This window comes from Macrobrachium nipponense, chromosome 12, assembly GCF_015104395.2.
Source record: "Macrobrachium nipponense isolate FS-2020 chromosome 12, ASM1510439v2, whole genome shotgun sequence".
NCBI classification, from domain to species: Eukaryota; Metazoa; Arthropoda; class Malacostraca; order Decapoda; family Palaemonidae; genus Macrobrachium; species Macrobrachium nipponense.
This window is the reverse complement of record NC_087205.1, coordinates 94,730,117-94,749,622: the sequence shown is the minus strand read 5'-3', so window position 1 is coordinate 94,749,622 and position 19,506 is coordinate 94,730,117. Positions and strand designations below refer to the sequence as shown.

Genomic DNA, 19,506 nt, shown 5'->3' with positions numbered 1-19,506 from the left:
TTCTAGCTCTTATTGTATCCTTCTGAATACCTTCTGGGAAGCATTTTGAGCCCTCATCGCACCCCGAAGACTCTGTAGGCAACGTTTAAACCATCTCTTCTTCTGTAGATGAAAAAAGTAAGTACCCTGTCTGGGCAACGAAACTTCTATCTGAAAGCGTTGCGTCAGGAATAGAGGGTTTTAGTTCTTTTGCCAGACATACTATGCTGGCAAGAACCCATTGCCGAGTCTCCATTGAATCTGATGCGAGATTCCAATGCACAAAAAATTCACTTGTCTTCTTGGTCGTTTAGGGCCTAAGAGAAACAAAGAATTCCTTCATCAAACTTTCTCAAAACAAAGAAGTTTGATGAGGAGCAGTTCCATTTTGTCGGAACACGGAATCTGTGGCCACAAAAAGATCCCATTCGAAGTACATGATATCCTACTCTTTGTCGTATTGCGGTATCGTTTAAGATCCCGAAGATCTTAATCTTCTGTTTATCTCTAATTCCCCTTGTAGAGACAGATATAGCCTTTTACTGCGTTCTTTGATAGCAGATATATACCTAGGTGATTCTTCCCTCTGAAAGTGAAGAAAGAACCTCGCTATATGGTTTACAGATGGTATCGGAAGAGGACAGTTCCTCATTCCAGCTAGCACGATCTGCAGCAATTCTATGTCTTAGCCATGGACTATTGTCATTTACCTTGAAAAATCCTCTCATTCATGTCCACTTCTGGTCAGTCTGCACGCGGAAAGACTCAGAGTGGAGGAGATTTTTCAGGTCTATTTATAATAGATTCTGATAGAATATCCAGATACTCTTGGAAAAGCCTTACGAAACATGCTGTGAGAAGAACGTGACTTCTGTGAATCCAACCTCTCTAAGGCCAAAATGAGGCATTCATCCTCTCTTCCTTTGACGCCCATTTATCTTAATATCTGTTAAGAATTTATAACTAGGGGAAAAAAAGACTAAGTTTATTCCCCTTCTTTAAATTAAAGATGTCGTATATTGCTACCTCTCTTGGTTCGAGGAAAAGGAAGCAGTCTATAGGAAGCCTGTTCGTCTTTCTACCTTGCGAAGAGATCTATGAAGAAGACTTTCCGCAGGTTCTCAAAACTCTTTTCAATAAATGTTAGACATACGTTAACAGTTATTACTTCGATCGAGAAGGTTCTCACGGACATGCAAAATCTTGCATCGAACCTTTAAGGATCGTTACGTTCCGTGTCTGTTCCCAAATAGGGTTTTCTCTTTTGTTAACGCGAACAGGGGGCGAAAAAAGAAGATTCTCGATGCTCTTTGCGATATGAGGAGAGTCGTGGAATTGGCCTAAGTGATTAAAATAAATCATTTCATCATACCTTGTAAGCGACCCCTTTCCGATTAAATGGGTAACGAAATCAGGAACGAATCTTGCCGTTACCGAGCCTCCGAGAGGCTACTGGTTTGCTTGTTTGTTTGTATGGTGTTTTTACGTGACTTCCGAACCACGTCGAGAGTGAACTTCTATCACCAGAAATCCACATCTCTCACTCCTCAATGGAATGGCCGAGAATCGAACCGCGACCACGAGGTGAGAAGCAAACACCAAACCAACCACTACTGGACTCTTAGGTTAATAACTCGCTTAAAACGAGAAAATATCTTGGATGGTGCTTCTGGCGCATTGCGCCAGGCTGGCGCTTCTGACGCAATTTGGCGCCAGGCTGGCGCTTCTGACGCTTTGCGCCAGGCTGGCGCTTCCTTCTAGTTCTTTTAAGGTTAGTGCCAGAACATCTGTGCCTTTATGTACCCGACATCCTTCACGTGTTAATTCCGTTCTTAGTAGGAAAAAAACCTTTTATATACGTAGTATAGTCCATTCAGGAAAACAACTTCTGCCACTAAGAGAATGTTTCCCATACCGACTCACCCATCTTCTCTTGAGCAATATCCGATTCTAAAAAGGTTGTGTGCGTTTCTCGAAAGGATGAGAGAATTATATTATATCGTGCTCTGCCGTATTAGAATCCTTTATAATACTGTCACATTGTGGTAAACAGCATTAATCTAGGAAACCTTTGTAAGGATACTAGGAATTCTGTAGTTAACCTCGGAACGTGCATAAGACTTGACCATACCGTAGTCTTAAAGTGAATTCTCTTCTACTACATTCATCTTCTCACTAAGCATGTACTCTAATAAGCTATGCTTTCGTAAGCATGAGAGCATCATAATATAGAGTTCCGCTGCGTTAGAATCCTTTAATAATGTTACCTACGGTAAACAGCATTGAAATGTTGGTAATATCTTTCTTATTGAAAGCTTCTTAGCAAAAGGCAGACAATATTTTATTTATGTTTGCTTAACTATCCCCTCAATCCGAGGCTAAAACCGCGATTGTAGGGGAGAGACACGGTTAGTTATTTCCATCCCGCAGGAGAGAGACATGTAACCAACCACTCATGGACCGACACCTACATGTTACTGCGTTGGTCTCTAAGGCGCGATAGCAGTCTCCGTTAGCCGTCTGGCCTTACTCTTCCAGAGTTGCCAGCTACTCCATTAAATAAAGGAATCTTATAAAATTATTATCGAACTTCAGGAAGTTCTTATTAATGCATATTTAAGCGAAACAAGACTTCGATAAATCTAGAAGCTAAGTAGGTGTTGTCTTAACAATCCCTTTAAGCGTAGTCCTTCCTAGGAAATTCCTGGAAGGATACTGGTAATTGAGTTGCTCTACAAAGAAGTACTACGGTATGTGTGATTTGCCGTATCGTATTCTCATACAGCAGATACTCTACTACCTTCTTTCCTGCCGAGGCAGATAAAGGAAAAAATTTTTACTGTCTTCGTTCTTTTCGTTAATAGAATGATAGAAAGAGTATATATATCTCCTTAAGGAAGGAAGTTAATCCAGGAACTCTTTAAATCTTCGTGATTTCCTCATAAATCGTGGAAGAGACAGAATTCCTGTTCTCTTTGTAGGGTTTACGGAAGGAAGTAGATATTTACCTATCCGCCATCATCCCCAACCCAAACGTCGATGAGATTGCTTATCAAGAAACAAAAAACTCCCAAAGCGCTTGCCCTCATACAGGGAAGCAGATGGGAAAAAAGAAAGAGGGAAGAGCAATGAATGGCCAAGGGGAAAAGAGAGAGTCCGCATTGAGAGGAACTGCTAAACACAGGAGTCTTCTGAATAATGAAAATGGCTTCTCTTAGTATCAGAATCCTTCTGACAAACGCGACGGCCGCCTGTGCGACATCTTGCACCTTTGCAGAGAAAGTTGCTCAAGTTAAAAACTCCAAAGAGGAGCCTCGCGACTGACCTCCTCTCTTAAGAAGATTTGGAATATGTCTGGCGCCTGGCTCCATGCGCCTAGCGCCTGGATAGTTCCGCGCGACCTGGAATGTTCCGCACGCTAGAAAGGAGACTCGCTCCTGGAACGTTCGCTTGTGTGGAAGGTCCCGTGCGCCCTGATAGTTCCGAGCGCCTACTAGACCCCTTTTAGAAAGAGCCTCTTGCCCGGAAACGTTCAATGGAAGGATCGTTCTGATTGCCACTGTACTATAAGGCTCCTTGCTCTTGTTGCGCCAGGCTGGCGCTTCGTCTCTTTGAAGGCGCCTTGCGCCAAGAAAAATTTTCTAGAACGCGGCTCGCGCTCAGTTGCTAGAACGAGGCTCGCGTTTGGTTGTAGGAACGCGGCTCGCGCTAGTCTGTTTTCTGGAACGCGGCTCGCTGCTGGCTGTTGGAACGTGGCTCACGCTAGCTTGCTGGAACGCGGCTTCCCAAGTTCCTGGCTGGCTCTTGCTCAGTGTTCTCTTAGTTTTCAGAGAACGCGCTAGATCATCAAAACATAATACATTCTTCGTCTTTTCGGATGTAAAGATGAAGAGACGCATTTTTTTTAAGGATGCCTTTTCAATGGCTATCCTTGGCAGTCTGGGACGCTCTACAGAACCTGCCGAGGGGACGCCTGACCAGTGGGGATTCTCTGAAAACCTCCTTACGGCTTTCGACATTCCTTCTCCCCTGGGCTTGGGAGCTTGAAAGAGGTCTAGGCCTGGGAGCGAGACAGAGCCGATCAGACGCACCCTCCACTGCAATGGGAACACTAGTAATCACTTCTTACCTTTCAATAGCTCGCATTTTGAGCCACAATCCTTGTCTTCAAATTGCAATTATGAATTTGAAGTTTCTGCGAAGTAAGAAGGTGATGAGGATGCAACACTACTAGTAGTACTGTTAATACTCTAATTGCTCGTTAGTACGAGTTTCCAAAAAACTTTTAAAAGAAACGTATAAATATACTGACTCCCTAAAGTAGGAAATCAGTATATTTCCTCAATCAATTCTAACACTTATTACACGTATTAATGAATAAATATTAATATTTCCCTTTCTTGCAAACAAACTATGTGAGTGTCTACGAAAATTTCGGTAGTTACACGTCATATATTCTTCGAAATTTTCGAAAAAGCCCAAATTCATTAAAAGTTAATAAAAGCGTATGCCGAACCAAAGACCCAGTACAGTAAGTCCTCGGGTTACGCTGGTCTCGACTTACGATGTTTTCGTGGTTACGAACGCGCCCCCATAAAAATATATAATATTTTGCGTCGTTCCGTCTTACGAGGTTTAGCGTCGTAAGCAACGTAAACAACGCGAACTAGTTCCGGGCGCACGGCGGAAGAATACGCTTTGTGGGGGAGAGGACGGCGTCGCTTCGCTACGCTCATTCCTCGCCCATACGCCATTTTGGTTTGTTTACACTGCCTCTCTCTCCCTCGTGTTGTACGTCGTTTTTGTAACTTTTTGCTCTTTGTTATGGTCTCCCAAGCGCAAGGCGGACTCTTCTGATGGTAGTGCATCGAAGAAAAAGAAAGGCCATCACCATGGAAATTAAAGTGGACATTATAAAGCGATCTGAGAAGGGAGAAACGCCAACAACATTGGCCGCTCGCTTGGCTTAGCCCGTTCGACCGTTGCTACCATTATCAAAGATAAAGAGCGCATCGTTGAACATGTGAAAGGATCTGCTCCTATGAAAGCGACAGTGATAACTAAGCAGCGTAGTGGTCTAATAAATTGAAATGGAAAGGTTATTGGTGCTTTGGTTGGAAGACCAAAATCTACGGCGTATCCCAGTCAGCCTTATGGTGATTCAGGAGAAGACGAAAAGATTGTTTGAAGCGTTTGAAAAAGAAAAAAAAAAAAGAAAAGGGGGGGAGGGAAGTGAAAGTGAAGAGTTGTGGCTAGTAGGGGTTGGTTTATGCGATTTAAGGCTCGGGCCAATTACCATAACCTTAAATTGCAAGGTGAAGCTGCTAGTGGGGATGAGGAAAGCAGCAAGTGAATTTCCTAAAGCGTTGTCTGAGATAATTAAGGAGGGGGGTTATTCTGCTCAGCAAGTGTTTAACGTAGACGAGACAGGTTTGTTTTGTGGAAACGTATGCCTAACCGCACTTACATCGCCAAGGAGGAGAAGTCAGCACCCGGTCATAAAGCCAGCAAGGAGAGAGGCTACTTTATTCTTGGGGGTAATGCTGCTGGCGACTTCAAACTGAAGCCCTTGTTGGTGTATCAGGCTGAAAATCCAAGGGCACTCAAGGGCATTTGGAAGGGTCAACTACCAGTAATTTGAAGTCCAACAAGAAGGCATGGGTGACACTTGCAGTGTTTGAGGGACTGGTTCGTAAACCATTTTGTTCCAAGTGTGGAGCGGTATTGCGCCTCCAAGGGCATCCCCTTTAAGGTGTTGCTAGTGCTGGACAATGCCCCTGGACACCCTGCCCAGCTGGGAGACTTCAACCCTAATGTCAAGGTGGTTTACCTTCCACCTAATACCACGGCCCTTTTACAGCCTATGGACCAAGGAGTGATTGCTTCGTTCAAGGCCTACTACCTACGAAGGACAATTGCTATGGCTTTACAGGCAACTGAAACCAAGAAGGACTTGACTCTGAAGGACTTTTGGAAATCCTACAACATCCTTGATGCTGTAAAGAACATTGCTAATTCCTGGGAGGAGGTTAAGCAAACAAACATGAATGGTGTTCTGGAAGAAAACAATCCTCAAGTTGTGATGAATGATTTCCATGGGTTTGAGGACACAGTTCAGCTAGTTGTCAAGAAAACGTTGTTGCCCTGAGTAAGGAAATCAATTTGGAGATGGAGGTTGATGATGTTACAGAGCTGCTGGAGTCTCATGGTCGAGGAGTTATTTCTGCTGAGGACCTGATACAACTGGAGAAGCAGATGATAGAGGAAGAAGAAGGAAGACCCCACCCCAGAGCCTAAGGCTTTCACAAGGCAGGACTTGATAAGAGGTTTTGCAGAGTTGCAGCAAGCGTTGTCACTTTTGAGGCTCAGGATCCCCAACTTGGACAGGTTCACTAGGGTTTTTTTCCAGAGGCGTCATGGATTTGATGCAGTGTTACAAGGAGATCTTGGATGAAAAGAGGTCGCTCTCTGTTCAGACTAACCTGGAGCAGTATTTTAAGAAGGTAGAGAGGCCTGCAGGAGATCCTGTACCCTCTACCTCAGCTGCCTCTGCTAATCCAGACTCGCCTGCCCCACAATCTCCAGCACCTTCTGAATGTTCTGCTAACCCAGACTCACCCTGCCCCAGTATCTCCAGCACCTTCTGTAGGTTCTGCCTCACCTAAAGACTCACCTGCCCCAACATCTCCAGTAGTATGTTCTGCCTCACCTCAAGAATCATGCTGCCTCAACATCTCCAGCAACTCTGGAGGTTCTTTTTCTCTTCACTAACCTCCCCCAGTCTCTCCAGCACCGCAGCTTCTCTCCCAGTGTGCAAGCCAATCAAACTAATAAAGGTAAGGAATTGTTCTCTCGTTGTTATTGATAGAATTTACATTAAATCATGTGGTATTTTTCAATGTTCCGACTTACGCTGAAAATAGTGTTACGAGCATCGTAAGAACGGATCAACGTCGTAACTCGAGGACCCCTGTACTTCCCCGCAAAAAAGACAGCCAGAAGATCGATGGCGATGAAAAACGAAAATCAAGTCAGGAGGTAGCAACAACATATGTTGACACTACTGCGACAGAGAAAATCTGGTTCTAGAACGGGAATGGTCCTATTCCTGCACCCAGCGGCAGGGGGGTAGATCACCTGACCTACCTGCAGCGTGTGCCGCGAAATTCGAATTTCTGTCGGACGTCAGAGACATAAGCTAAGTATATATCTGCCGGGGAAGTTGCATGTACAAAAAGTTATTTTTGTACATGAAAACTTACCCAGCAGATATATACTTAGCTATAGACTCGGTCGTCCCGACAGAATTTCAAAACTCGCGGCACATGCGACAGGTAGGTCAGGTGATCCACCATTCCCGCTGCGGGTGGCGGGATCGGAAAAACCATTCCCATTTTCTAAGACAGATTTTCTCTCGTCGCTTGAGCGAACAACATCTGTTGTTCGTTCCTTCATTTTGGATTTCTACTCGTTTGCCGTGAATTTGGATTGGTTTTTTGGCGACGTATTCTGTTTTTTCTCTGGCTTGGCATACGCTTATTGTGGACTGTTTTTCGACTTTGATTTTGATTGCTCTTTCACAATGTCTGACACTAAGGCTTCACCTATATGTTTAGGGTTTGTAATAGGGAAGATTGTAAGGTTAGGCTGCCGAAATCGTCGGTAGACCCTCATAATGTTTGCTCTAAATGTAGAGATAATGAATGTTCTATTAACAACACCTGTATTGAGTGTGAGAATTTAACAGAGCTTGAGTGGAAGGAGTTATCATCTTATGTTAGGAAACTTGAGAGGGATGGGGAGAATCAGGAAAGCTTCTGTTAGATCATCAAGTAGATCTTGTTCTCTAGAACAAGACTTTCATAACTCTCCTGTTACTAATGTTTTTCCCTTAGCCACAGCTGCTTCTCCCGGTACTGAATCCAAGGATTCTTCCTATGAAAGGGAAAATGTTAAAGCTTCTATCAAGAAACTTCAAGCTCAGTTACGAGCGTTAAACGAAGGTAAGAGTGGTGATAGTGATTTGTGCAGTGTCCCCAGTGCAGTGGAGGGGGCATCTGACCGGTTCCACATTGCTCCTAGGCCTAGACCGCTTTCAAACTCCCAGGACCATGGGAGGAGGAATGTCAAAAGCCGCAGGGAGGATGCAGAACATCCCCAACGGTCAGGCGTCCCTTCGGCAGATCCTGATGTAGCGTCCCAGGCTGCCTTGGATAGCCGCAGAAAGGGCATCCTAAGGGAGTGTTTTTCGGCCTCGGATTCTTCCTCTCCTAAACGAGGATGGAGTTCTGCCTCTCAATCGCACCCTTTGAAGAGAGCCTGGAAGGCACCTAAAGGAGACGCGGCTGATTCTAGCCCAGAGCGTTTTCCTGAGAATTGGCCCTCTGATCCTAAGAAGGCGAGACAGGAGGAGTCCTCTCTTCAGGATCCCACGAAGAAGTTCCTGATCAACCTGCAGGAGCAGTTATCCTCTCTGGTAGGCTCCTGCTCCAAGGATTCAACAAGGAGGAAAGATGTTTCGCTCCCTGTTAAGAGTTCCTCTAAGCGCCCCTCTTCGGCTAGGAGAGAGCCCTCACACTCTCCAAGGCGATTATCTCCTTCTTCTAGAGACTCTTTGGACAGGAGTTTTTCTCCTGACAGGCGATTCCTTTTGCCCTGTAGGCGCTCTTCCCCAAGAAATAAGCGCCCTCCTTTAGACAAGGTTTTGAAGCCGAACAGAAGCGCCTCAATTCATCGTCAGGAAGTGCGTAGCCGCTCCCCTTCTAGACGCCTAGAATCGAGCAGGAGTCTCGATCGGTTCAGGTTCAAGGAGCCGGAAGAGAACCTAGACCAGTACAAGCATCAGGATCCTTTGGGACTGCAGGACCAGGAGTGGAACCAGGAGTCAGTCAGGCGCAAGGAGGCAGTCAGACGCAAGGATTCAGTCAGGCGCAAGGAGGCAGTCAGACGCAAGGATTCAGTCAGACTACAGGAGTCAGTAGGGCGCCAAGAGCCTTTCAAGCGCCAGGATTCAGGGCGCCAGGAGTCAGTTAGACGTCAGGAGTCAGGGCGCCAGGAGTCAGTTAGACGTCAGGAGTCAGGGCGCCAGGAGTCAGTTAGGCGTCAGGAGTCAGGGCGCCGGGATCCTCTCAAGCGCCTTGAGTCAGGGCGCCAAGAGTCTTTTGGACCTCAGATAAATAAGCACCAAGAGCCTAGTAGGCGCAAGAATGTTTTTGACTGCCAGGAGCCTCATTCTTATTATGTGACTAGGAATTTTTCTCCTCCTTCGACGGCAAATAGGAATTTGTCGAAGATTCAGCGCACTCCTTCTCGGGAAAGGAGTACTTCTCCCGGGAAGAGCCCTATCACTTCCAAACGGTCTCCTTCAGTTGGGCCTTTGGAAGAAGTGTCGGACGATGAGAAGCCCATAGATGTAGCAGTCTCAGACTACAAGAGGCTCTCTCTTCTGCTTCTCAAGGAGTTCGGAGACTCCCTTCATCCTGCTGATCCTCCCTCACCAGGATCACTAATGTCCAGCACCAGGACGCATAAGTCTTCATCGTTCGTTAAGATGCGCCCTGCATTATGCATGAAGAAGGCTTTAAAGAACTTTACGGAATGGCTAGCTTCAAGAAGGGAAGCTGGTAAAACAGTTTTTTCCTGTCCTCCTTCCAAATTAACAGGAAAACCTGGGAGGTGGTACGAGACCAAAGAACCCATGGGATTAGGCCTCCCATCATCCGCAGACGCTGATTTTGCCTCTTTGGTAGACGCATCCAGGAGGAAGTCTTTGCTTTCTGCAAAGGCAACATGGGGCATGTGTGAATTGGACCATCTTCTAAAGGGCCTCTTCAAGACTTTAGAAGTCTTCAATTTCATGGACTGGGCCTTGGGAGCATTAGCCAAGAGAGCCCAAGACACGGATTTTGTCTCTATGGAAGAGCTGTCAAGTGTTCTGGCTTGCCTGGATAGAGCAGTTATGGACGGCTCAGTAGAAGTTGCCTCTCTGTTTGGAACAGGAGTATTAAAGAAGAGATTGGTCTTTAGTTCTTTTCTGGCAAGAGCTGTATCGCCTTCACAAAGATCCTCTCTTCTTTTCGCTCCTCTTTCCTCACATCTGTTCCCGCAGGAGACGGTTAAGGAGGTAGCAAAATCCTTAACGGAGAAAGCAACTCAGGATCTCCTCACACACTCGGCTAAAAAGTTTAGACCCGACGTTCCTATTGAAAAAAGAGAGAGACCCTCTTTTGTGCAGCCCTTTCGAGGTGCCTCCTCTTCTACAACCCCTCTTAGAGGTCGCAGACCAGAACGGAGGAGTAGACCATCTAGAAGGTCCTTCGGGAAATCTAGATGAACAGAGAGTCCTCCAGACAAAAGTAGGTGCCAGACTACTCCATTTTGCAAAAGTCTGGGCGCAGAAGGGAGCGGATTCTTGGTCCCTCTCAATCCTAAAAAAAAGGACATTTGATCCCCTTCAGGGAAAATCCTCCCTTGATGACAACTCCAAGGGAGTTGAGTGCAAGATACTCAGATCCGATCCGAAGGCTAGCTATTCTTCAGGCAGTGGAACAGATGATATCGAAAGAAGCGGTAGAGCTGGTACAAGATCTCCAGTCTCCAGGATTTTACAATCGGTTGTTCCTGGTACCAAAAGCATCAGGGGGATGGAGACCGGTGCTAGACGTCAGTGCCCTGAATTTCTTTGTTATGAAAAAGAAATTCTCGATGGAGACGTCTTCCTCTGTTTCTGTATGCTCTTCGTCCAGGGGACTGGATGGTAGTCCCTGGACCCTTCATGGATGCGTATTTCCATGTGCCCAATTCATCGGCATCGCAGAAGGCAAATTACCCAAGATTTATGTTTTTCAAGGGAAAAGTATTTTTCAGTTGCCCGAGCGATGTGTTTCGGACTTTCGACTACCCCTCAAGTCTTCACGGACATCATGAAGAACGTAGCTTACTGGCTACATTTGGAAGGGATCAGGATCTCACTATATCTAGACGATTGGCTAATAAGAGCCCAATCGGAGAAACAATGTCTGGAGGACCTTTACTTAACTCTGAACTTGACAAAGTCCCTGGGACTTTAGTCAATCTCGAGAAAATCCATGCTGACTCCCCAGCAAAAGCATTGTCTATCTGGGGATTCAGATGGATTCTCGGATTTTTTCTAGTTATCCTTCGCAGGGAAGGATTGAGAACGCTGCTTGGAAAAGGTGGCAGTCTTCTTAAGGAAAGAACATTGTTCCATGAGGGAATGGATGAGTCTACTGGGGACCCTCTCCTCGATGGAACAGTTCGTTTCCTTAGGAAGACTACACCTCAGACCCCTTCAATTTTACCTGAAGGAGAAATGGGATTGGAAGTCTCAAGAACTGGGAGAAACCTTTCCAATCTCGAAGAGAATCAAGGAGAATCTCCTCTGGTGTAGATCCACACTAAGCAATGGGGATCTCCCTTCACTTAAAGAACCCTCGCCTAGCGTTATTTGCAGACGCCTCAGATTCGGGGTGGGGAGCAACCTTAGGTTGTTTATGTGTCCTGGCACATAAACAAGAAAGAACTAACAGCCATTCATCTGGCTCTAGTTCATTTCGAGGAACAGGTCTCAGGTCTGGTGGTTCAAATTCACTCGGACATATATAAAGAAACAGGGGAGGACGCATTCCTTCTCCCTGTACGAGTCAGCAAAGGATCTGCTGATTTGGGCTCAGGAAAGGAAAATCTCTCTTCTCACAAGGTTTGTGCAGGGAGAGAGAAATGTCCGTGCGGATCTGTTGAGCAGAAAAGACCAAGTCCTACCCACGGAATGGACACTCAATCTTCAGGTTTGCCAACAACTTTGGCATCTGTGGGGAAGACCCAATATAGACCTGTTCGCGACCAACAAGAACTACAGGCTGGAAAATTATTGCTTCCCGATCTCAGATCCGCAATCGGTAGCCGTAGACAGCTTTCTGCTAGATTGGGCAGGTTTAGATACGTACGCCTTCCCTCCTTTCAAGATAGTAGGGGAAGTGTTGAGGAAGTTCGCCTGCTCAGAGGGAACAAAAATGACCCTAATCGCTCCCTTCTGGCCAGCTCTCGATTGGTTCACAGAGGTACTGGAGTGGATAGTAGATTTTCCAAGATCGCTTCCACTAAGGAGCGATCTTCCATTCAACAGCCCCACTTCGACAGATTTCACAAGAACCTCCCCGCTCTAAGTCTGACTGCCTTCAGACTATCGAAGGACTCGTCAGAGCAAGGGGTTTTTCGTGCGAAGTTGCGAAGGCTATTGCAAGAGCCAGAAGAGTTTCCACCTCTAAAGTGTATCAGTCGAAGTGGGAGTTGTTTAGAAGATGGTGTAAGAGTAAGAAAATATCCTCTTCCAGTACCTCTGTAGATAAGATTGCTGATTTTCTTCTCTATTTGAGGAAGAGTTGTAACCTGGCAGTATCAACAGTGAAAGGTTACAGGAGTATGCTGGCCTCTGTTTTTAGACATAGAGGTCTAGATCTAACAAACAATAAAGATCTTCATGACTTAATAAGGTCTTTTGAAACCACAAAAGACCAGAAGATTAAGAGACCTAGCTGGAACTTGGATGTGGTCCTTAAGTTCCTAATGTCAGAAAAGTTTGTACCTTCTCATACAGCTTCATTTAGAGACTTAACTAGAAAGTCCTTATTTCTCTTCGCATTAGCAACAGCTAAGAGAGTTAGCGAGTTACAAGCCTTGGAAGGTAGAGTTGGTTTTAGGAAGGATTCAGCGGTTTGCTCCTTTAAACCACTTTTCTTAGCGAAGAACGAAAATCCCTCAAAACCATGGCCTAGAAGCTTGAGGTAAAAGGACTTTCTTCACTAACAGGAAAGAACTAGAGAGGACTTTGTGCCAGTCAGGGCACTCAAGTTCTACCTGAAGCAAAAAGCGTTGTTAGGAGGTACAGAAGAAACGTCTTTGGTGCTCGGTAAAAGATCCTAAAAGAACTATTTCAAAAGAATGCCCTAACGTTCTTCATTAAGGATGTGATAAAGGAAGCTCACCTTACATGCAATGAAGAGCACCTCAAGATTCTCAGAGTAAGAGCACATGAAGTGAGAGCCATAGCTACGTCAATGGCATTTCACAAAACCTGGTCTCTTCAGGCTCTAATAGAGTCAACGTTTTGGAGATGTAACTCTGTGTTCGCCTCCAATTATCTAAGTGCTGGGAGAGGGAACTGAGGCTAATCCTTCTTAACTTAGTTTAGTATTATAATTTTTCTTTCGGTTATTGGTGGTTTTTTTTATTGGTTGATTGTCAGAGGGAATAGGGGACCCTCTTACAATTCTTAGTTTATAACAGTACTAACATGGTCAGGTGATCGGGATTGGCTTCAGTGCTCCTTGTGTTTACTTATTGGAACCTTAACTCTGTCATGTAAGAAGGCTAGTCCCCATTGATATGAAATAGGTAAAGGCTCTACCATGTAAGTGGGTCATCCCCCATTGGTACGATCCTGAGTAGGCTCTGTCGCGTAAGCGGGCTAGCCCCCATTGACACGATCCAAAGAGTTATCCAGCCATAGGTCCATACCTCACTGGGACTCTTGAGGCAGGCAGACTCATAGATAGTAGTCATGAAGTCTTCAGCCCAATCAGGTAGGAACCATGGATTATTATATCCAAGAACAAATGTTGTTTTTTTCCTGTTTTTAATGTATTTATTATAAGTATTATGATTATGTTTAAGCTGTCTCTTACCCTCTACCAAGGGTGCCAATCAGCTAAGTATATATCTGCTGGGTAATTTTCATGTACAAAAATGATATTGTTAAGATACAATAAAGTTTTGTACATACTTACCCTGGCAGATATATACGATTAATGGCCCACCCATCCTCCCCTCAGGAGACAGGTGGAAGAGAAAATCTGTCTTAGAAAACGGGAATGGTTCCGGATCCCGCCACCCAGCGGCGGGAATGGTGGATCACCTGACCTACCTGTCGCGTGTGCCGCGAGTTTTGAAATTCTGTCGGGACGACCGAGTCTATAGCTAAGTATATATCTGCTAGGTAAGTATGTACAAAACTTTATTGTATCTTAACAATATCATATTTTGGGCAATACTTAATTCATAAAGAAGATAAGGGGTTTGTCAACTGAATTAACATGCATACAACATGTCCTCTGAATAAAATCAGACTAAAAAATCACTGCTTTTACTGGTGAGAAAGGTAGCCTTATTACTTCCCTAGCTGGAACAGCAATTCAGCAATCCGTTCTGTACTGAAGAGGACATTATGATACCAGTATAAATACCAGGTCTATATCTAATGTGGATACATTCACATTACACTGTAATTTACAAGTAAAACAGTAGTAAATTACTCATGATAAAATACTACTATTATGTTTTTTCTACTAACGGGAAAAGAAAAAATATTTACAATATTGTTACACTACATTAAAAAATATAAGTCATTGTTGACATACCTTCATCAATTTTTATGTCACCTGCTGAAAAACAACCCACTTGTCCTAATTCTTCCATCTTTCTTTAAGGTTTGTGCTAGGAGCACTGAAGAATCAATTCTGACTTTTGATAAGTTTGCTTTTATTCATGAAACTGTGGATTCCTGAAAGCTCTCTATTGATGAAATAGCTTTTGTTTTCATTACTACAGTGCCTGTAATACAATTACCAGCATTAAATATGGTACAATTATTTTTCATGGAAGACAATTATTTATTGTCACTATTCAAAAGATACACATTTTTGCTTATGGAGTAAACAAAAATAGATAACAGACTTACTTCCATAGAATAAAATATAATTTTCTTAGAAATAAAAATGTTATTGTTATAATACAATTAAGTTTGTTCATACTTACCTGGCAGATATATATATAGCTGTATTTCTGACGTCCGACAGAATTTCAAAATTCGCGGCACACGTAGTGGGGCGGTCAGGTGGTAGTACCCATTCCCGCCGCTGGGAGGCGGATATCAGGAACCATTCCCATTTTCTATTCATAATTTATTCATGGCCCTTGTCTCCTGAGGGGAGGATGGGGGGCACTCTAATTATATATATCTGCCAGGTAAGTATAACAAACTTAATGTATTTAACAATAACCAAAATTTTGTTCATGAAACTTACCTGTCAGATATATATATAGCTGAATCACACCTTCGGATGGTGGGTAGAGACAGACTAGGATTTTTAGGAAATTTAAATTAAAAAAAAATAAAAGATTAACTTATTGGTTCCTTACCTGATAGCAAAGTAGACTATGGTGATTACTGTCACCTAAAGCCTGCTTATGCTTTATCAGAGTTGCCAGCCAGGTTTTGACCTGTAGTGCTGGTGCTCTCTGGATGCTCTGTCAACGGGGACGTGACCACAATGCGACAAGACCATCTAGCCAAACATATGGCAGTAACATATGGCAGTAACACAGCAACCGACCACCACCTGACCAACTAACCAAAAAACCCCTGATATTAACACTATGGAATGGGAGAGATTTTCACAGAAGATCTCACCATCAACCAAAAAAAAACACAATAAACTAAAACCTAACTAAGCTAAGGGATAGGGAGAGAGCTACCTTCAGCCCCCAAAACTGTGTCTGCCGAAAGTAAGGTCCCAAAGAACTACAGTTCTCGTAAATCGTTCTTTACATCCCGGAGGTTAATGTGAGGCGAATACGGAATTGCTCCTCCAGAAGGTGCTATCAAGAATATCTCTGATAGACAATGTTCCTTTGGAAGGCAAGAGAGGTAGCTACGGCTCTGACCTCGTGAGCTTTCACTTTAAAGAGGCTCAATATCAGTCTTCTGGTCAAGATGAATGAGCCTCTTTAATGAGTCCCTCAAGAAGAAAGCAACAGCATTCTCGACAACGGCAAATCTGGGTCTCTTCCACCGAGCACCAGAGATTACCTGAGGGACCTCTATCTCTCTAGTCCTATTCACATAGAACTTGAGAGCCCTGACAGGGCACAGGGCTCTCTCTGGTTCTTGACCCACGAGACTCGATATTCCTTTGATTTCAAAGCTCTTTGGCCAAGGATTAGACGGGTTCTCGTTCTTAGCCAAGAAAGAAGGGTTCAACGAGCAGACAGCGCTGTCCTCCCTTGAAACCCACTAGGCTACTGAACGCTTGGATTTCACTAACTCTCTTCGCGCCGAGAGAAGCTAGGAAAAGCTTTTTTCTCGTTAAGTCCCTTGAGAAGCTTCATGGAGAGGCTCAAAGGGACTTAGCATCAGATGTTTCAACAGCCACATCTAAATTCCATGAGGGCGGTCTTGCTTGTGGAACTTTGGTGGTTTGTTTTCGAACGACCTTAAGAGATCGTGCAGACCCTTATTGTCGGAGAGGTCCATTTCTCTGTGGCGAAAAACGGCAGACAACATACTCTATAACCCTTGATTGTAGGAACTGCCAATTTTTGCACATTTCTTAGATAGAGTAAGAAATCTGCTATCTGATTCACAGAGGGTCGTGGAAGAGGAAATTCCTTCCTTCTTGCACCATGCCCTGAAGGAGGACCACTTAGACTGGTAGACAGCTCTTGAAGAGGCTCTTCGAGCATTAGCGATTGCTCTCGCAGCTGCCTTTGAAAAGCCTCTCGCTCTGGCCAACTTTTCGATAGTCTGAACGCAGTCAGGGCCAGAGCGGAGAGGTTTTGATGAAAACCATTTTGAAGTGAGGCTGTCTGAGTAGATCTCTCCTCCAGGGCAACGTTCTTGGGAAAGTCCACAAGGAACGTCATGACCTCTGTGAACCACTCTCTTGCTGGCCACATTTGGGAAATCAATCAGAGTCAAACCTTGTCCCTTCTGACGCTGCGAACTTCCTCAATTACGTCCCCCATGATCTTGAATGGGGGAAAGGCGTAAAGATCCAGGTCTGTCCAGTTCCAGAGCAACGCGTCCACTGCAATTGCCCCTGGGTCCAGAACCGGGGAGCAATACAGAGGAAGCCTCTTCGTCCTTGATGTAGAGAACAGGTCTACTAGAGGACGTCCCCACAATCTCCATAACTGTTGACAGACTTCCTGGTGCAAGGTCCATTCTGTTGGTAGAATCTGATTTCGGCGGCTGAGAAGGTCCGCCCTAACATTCTGAAACCCCTGCCACGAATCTTGTCAGGATCTTGATGCGCCTTGCGTCTGCCCATAGCAGAACTTCCTTCGCCAGGAGAAAAAGGGATCTGGAGCGAGTCCCTCCCTGATTCTTTAGATACGCAAGGGCTGTGGTACTGTCCGAGTTGACTTGAACAACCTTGCTTGACAGTCTTTCTTCGAAGAACTGCAGCGACAGGAATATCGCTGCCAGTTCCTTTACATTGATGTGCCAGGCTACCTGGTTCCCCTCTCCAGGAGCCTGACACTTCTTCCCCCCTAGTGTTGCTCCCCAACCGGAAATGGAAGCGTCTGAGAACAACACTAGGTCGGGGCTCAGAAGATTTAAGGAGAGGCCCTCTCGTAACTTCTGAGGGTCGAGCCACCATCTTAAGTGTACTTTTTACTTCGTTGGAGATCCTTAGGATCGCATTCAGGTCCTCTTTCGACGTCCATTCTTCCGCAAGGAAAAATTGAAGAGGCCTGAGGTGCAGTCCTTCCCAGCGAGACAAACTTTTCTAGCGAGGAAATGGTGCCCAGCAGACTCATCCACTCCCTCACCGAACAAGCTTCTCTCTCTAGGAAGGCTGCGACCTTTCTCTAACCCCAGTCGCTGACGTTCCTGGGATGGAAACGCCCGAAAAGCCACTGAATCCATCTGAATCCCCAGATACACGATGGACTGTCAGATGCGACTTTTCGGTGTTGACCAAAAGACCCAGAGACTTTGCTAGGGCTAGCGTAAACTGAAGGTCTTCAGACACTTCTGCCTCGACGACGCTCTGATCAGCCAATCGTCGAGGTAGAGGGATATCCTGATTCCTGACGAATGGAGCCACTTCGCTACATTCCTCATAATCATTGTGAAAACCATCGGGGCCGTGCTGAGACCGAAACAAAGGGCTCTGAACTACCAAACCCTGTTTTGTCCAAGACGAATCTCAGGTACTTCCTTGAAAGAGGGTGGACTGGGACGTGGAAGTACGCGTCCTGCAGGTCTAGAGACACCATCCAGTCGCCAGGTCTCAATGCTCCCAGCACCGACTGAGGCGTCTCCATTTTGAACTTTATCTTTTCTACAAAAAAGATTGAGCCTGCTCACATCCAGGACCGGGCGCCAACCTGACGACTGCTTCGGCACTAGGAAAATCCTGTTGTGAGAAGCCCGGGTGACTCTAGGTCCAAGACTTGTTCACCGCCTCTTTTTTCGACCATCTGGTCTAATAGATCGAAAAAGAACACTTTTCTTCTCTCCCTGATAGGATGGAGAGAGGTCTCTGGGAGTTGATGTCAAAGGAGGAGGATAGTAGAAAGGGGATCTTGTACCCCCGCTCTACTATCTTGAGGGTCCAAGGATCCGCCCTCTCTGCCTCCAAGCCTCCGCAAAGAAATTCCAGTCTGGCCCCGACTGGTGTCTGAAGGACGAGATCTTCATTGTTTGCTGTTTTTGGGTTTGAATGAAGCTCTTCCTCTCGAAAACCCTCTCCCTCGAGGAGCTGCTCTCGAGGGGGGTGCCCCGCGAAAGGGTTTGACTTTCTTAGGGGGTTTGCTGAATGTCGAAGTGGAAGGAACCGCTGGACGTCTTGAAGACTGAACCAAGAGGTCCTGGGTCGCCTTTTCTTGCAGACTCTGTGCAAGATCCTTTACCATAGCCTGGGGGAAGAGATGGTCCGAAAGAGGCGCAAAGAGCAATTCCGCTTTCTGAGCGAGGGGAGATACCGACTTAGCAGTAAAACTGCACAGCATGCTCTTTTCTTCAGGAAGGCAGTTTCCAAAATTCGAAACTAGCTCCTCCGAACCATCCCTGACGGCCTTGTCCATACATGACAACACGCTGGACAGCTCCCCCAGACTAAGAGAATCAGGACTCCTAGACTGAAGGTCCAAACTCCCAGACACCAATCTAGGAAATTAAACACGTTAAGGGTACGAAGCAGTCCCTTCAAGTGGTGGTCAGTCTCTACCGGAGTCCAGGACACCTTAGCAGACGCTAAGAGAGACCTCCTCTGGGCGTCCACTAAACTGGAGAAGTCACCCAAAGCGGACGAAGGGACCTTTACTCCCACATCCTCCTTGGTCTCATACCAAACTCCTCCTTTCCGGCCCGGGAGTCTAGAGGGTGGATGGGCGAAAGTGGTCTTGCCCTGATCCTTCCTTCTGGACATAAAGTCTTGAAGTTTCTTAAACGCCCTCTTGGTCGACAGCGATGTCTTCATTTCGACGAATTCAGGGTCTTTACGGTCTTGTAAGACGAAAGTTGAGAGGGAGGAGACCTAGGGCTGTCGGCTGGAACTTCTCCCCGAAGGCTGAACGTAACAGCCTAACAGAACCTTGTAGTCCGAGACAGCTGAAGCTACCGGTTGTTCTTCTTCGACGGAACTCCCCGGACTACTAAGTTCCCCTTCCTCCCTAAGGAGGAAAATGGAGAACGCCCATCAGGAGAGGGAGTACGTCCCG

At 45.6% G+C, this 19,506-nt stretch overlaps 1 protein-coding gene across 10 annotated transcripts in view; it reads right to left on the bottom strand.

Moving 5' to 3' along the window:
- LOC135224677 (serine/threonine-protein kinase prpf4B-like) overlaps nt 1–19,506 on the bottom strand; it is a 282,228-nt gene that overhangs the window by 15,806 nt on the left and 246,916 nt on the right. For 5 of the 10 annotated variants that reach the window (XM_064263917.1, XM_064263918.1, XM_064263919.1 and 2 more), the window contains exon 2: nt 14,415–14,607. The exons of the other annotated variants lie outside the window; for them this stretch is intronic. In XM_064263917.1, coding sequence (XP_064119987.1) covers nt 14,415–14,472 — 58 coding nt within the window. In that variant the 5' untranslated portion in view covers nt 14,473–14,607. The remainder of the gene's footprint in view (nt 1–14,414; nt 14,608–19,506) is intronic. 10 annotated transcript variants of the gene reach the window in all.